The 1,428-nt window shown below is 34.7% G+C and overlaps 1 protein-coding gene across 1 annotated transcript in view; it reads left to right on the forward strand.

The window, feature by feature from the left end:
• Nucleotides 1-1,428, forward strand: part of ERO1LB (ERO1-like beta (S. cerevisiae)) — a 91,347-nt gene that overhangs the window by 76,626 nt on the left and 13,293 nt on the right. The window contains exons 10-11 of the mRNA XM_012660156.1: nucleotides 840-932; nucleotides 1,057-1,303. Coding sequence (XP_012515610.1) covers nucleotides 840-932; nucleotides 1,057-1,303 — 340 coding nt within the window. The remainder of the gene's footprint in view (nucleotides 1-839; nucleotides 933-1,056; nucleotides 1,304-1,428) is intronic.

The raw sequence follows: 1,428 nt of genomic DNA on the forward strand, positions 1-1,428 counted from the left end.
ACATAAAATTGACCATCTTAATTATTTTTAAGTTTACTATGTAGTGATATTAAGTATATTCACAATCTGTTAGTATTATATGAGAAAATTTTTTAAAATGGAGGCGGGGAAGGATAGGATGGTGGGATTATCTTGACCTCTGTCACAAGTTTTGAGCAAAAGCCTGTGTGGGTTAAGACGGCTGCGTAAAATAATTTCCCTTCATATATCCTGAACTCCATCTCATATGATGCTACTCAAATAATATTAATAAATAGTCCACATGTATTTTTTATTAGTTGAAATTCCTAGATGTCTGTTTACCAAGTTTCAGCTCCTTGCAAGTAGAATATATAGGTAAATGAAATTAGAGAATTCCAGGGCAGAAAAGTTAGTTAAGACCTTCTTTCTTCATTGTCAAGTAGGTTCAACAAAAGAACACATATAGAGAAGGGAAAAGGAGAAACAGCTATTGTTAAGTCAAAGCACTGACTTTATAATTGTCTGCTTTAGTAAGTTTTTAGCCTAAATCACAAAAATGCCTGTGCTGTTGCCTTCTGGGTAACATGGGAACTTGCCAACTGTATTCATAGTGTTTGGACTTCCAGTAGCCCAAACTTTTCTGCCTTGTTCTGCATTAAGTTCTCATTATCTTCGGTTAACTCCATTCTAAAGCCAAAATCCTGTTTTGTCTTCTAGTAAGAGAATCTTGATCTAATTGTTTTTATGTTATTCCTTGATTTATTTTTAATATCTTTGAATGTTAACTTTGAAAATAAGTCTATGTACTGAATCTCCTTTTTTCAATATTTCTGTTATCGAAATGGGTGTGATTTATTTTTCAATATTTTTCTGAATAGGTTTGTGTCTCGAGAAGAGAGTCTTCTATAAGCTTATATCGGGACTTCATGCTAGTATCAATTTACATCTGTGTGCAAATTATCTTTTGGAAGGTAATCAGATTTTTAAGTGGAAGTTTTGCCTTCTAATAATGTAAAAATTATTGGGGGGAAATTCATATCTCTAAAGCAAAAAAATATCCTGTTTACTAAAAAACATAATGTATTCTCTCTTTAGAAACCTGGGGTAAACCTAGTTGGGGACCTAATATCAAAGAATTTAAACACCGCTTTGACCCTGTGGAAACCAAGGGAGAAGGTCCAAGAAGGCTAAAGAATCTGTACTTTTTATACTTGATTGAACTTCGAGCTTTGTCAAAGGTGGCCCCATATTTTGAGCGCTCGATTGTCGATCTTTACACTGGAAATGTAGAAGAAGATGCTGACACAAAAACCCTTCTACTGAACATCTTTCAAGATACAAAGTAAGAATCAACTATATCAGGGATCTGAAGTTCATCTGCTCTGTGTATTCAAATGAGGTAGCACTTAAAGTACAACAAAAACTGACTCCTGGCCGGGCGCGGTGGCTCACGCCTGTAATCCTAGC

The sequence above is a fragment of the Propithecus coquereli genome, unplaced genomic scaffold (genome assembly GCF_000956105.1).
Source record: "Propithecus coquereli isolate 6110/MARCELLA unplaced genomic scaffold, Pcoq_1.0 Scaffold66, whole genome shotgun sequence".
Lineage (NCBI taxonomy): Eukaryota > Metazoa > Chordata > Mammalia > Primates > Indriidae > Propithecus > Propithecus coquereli.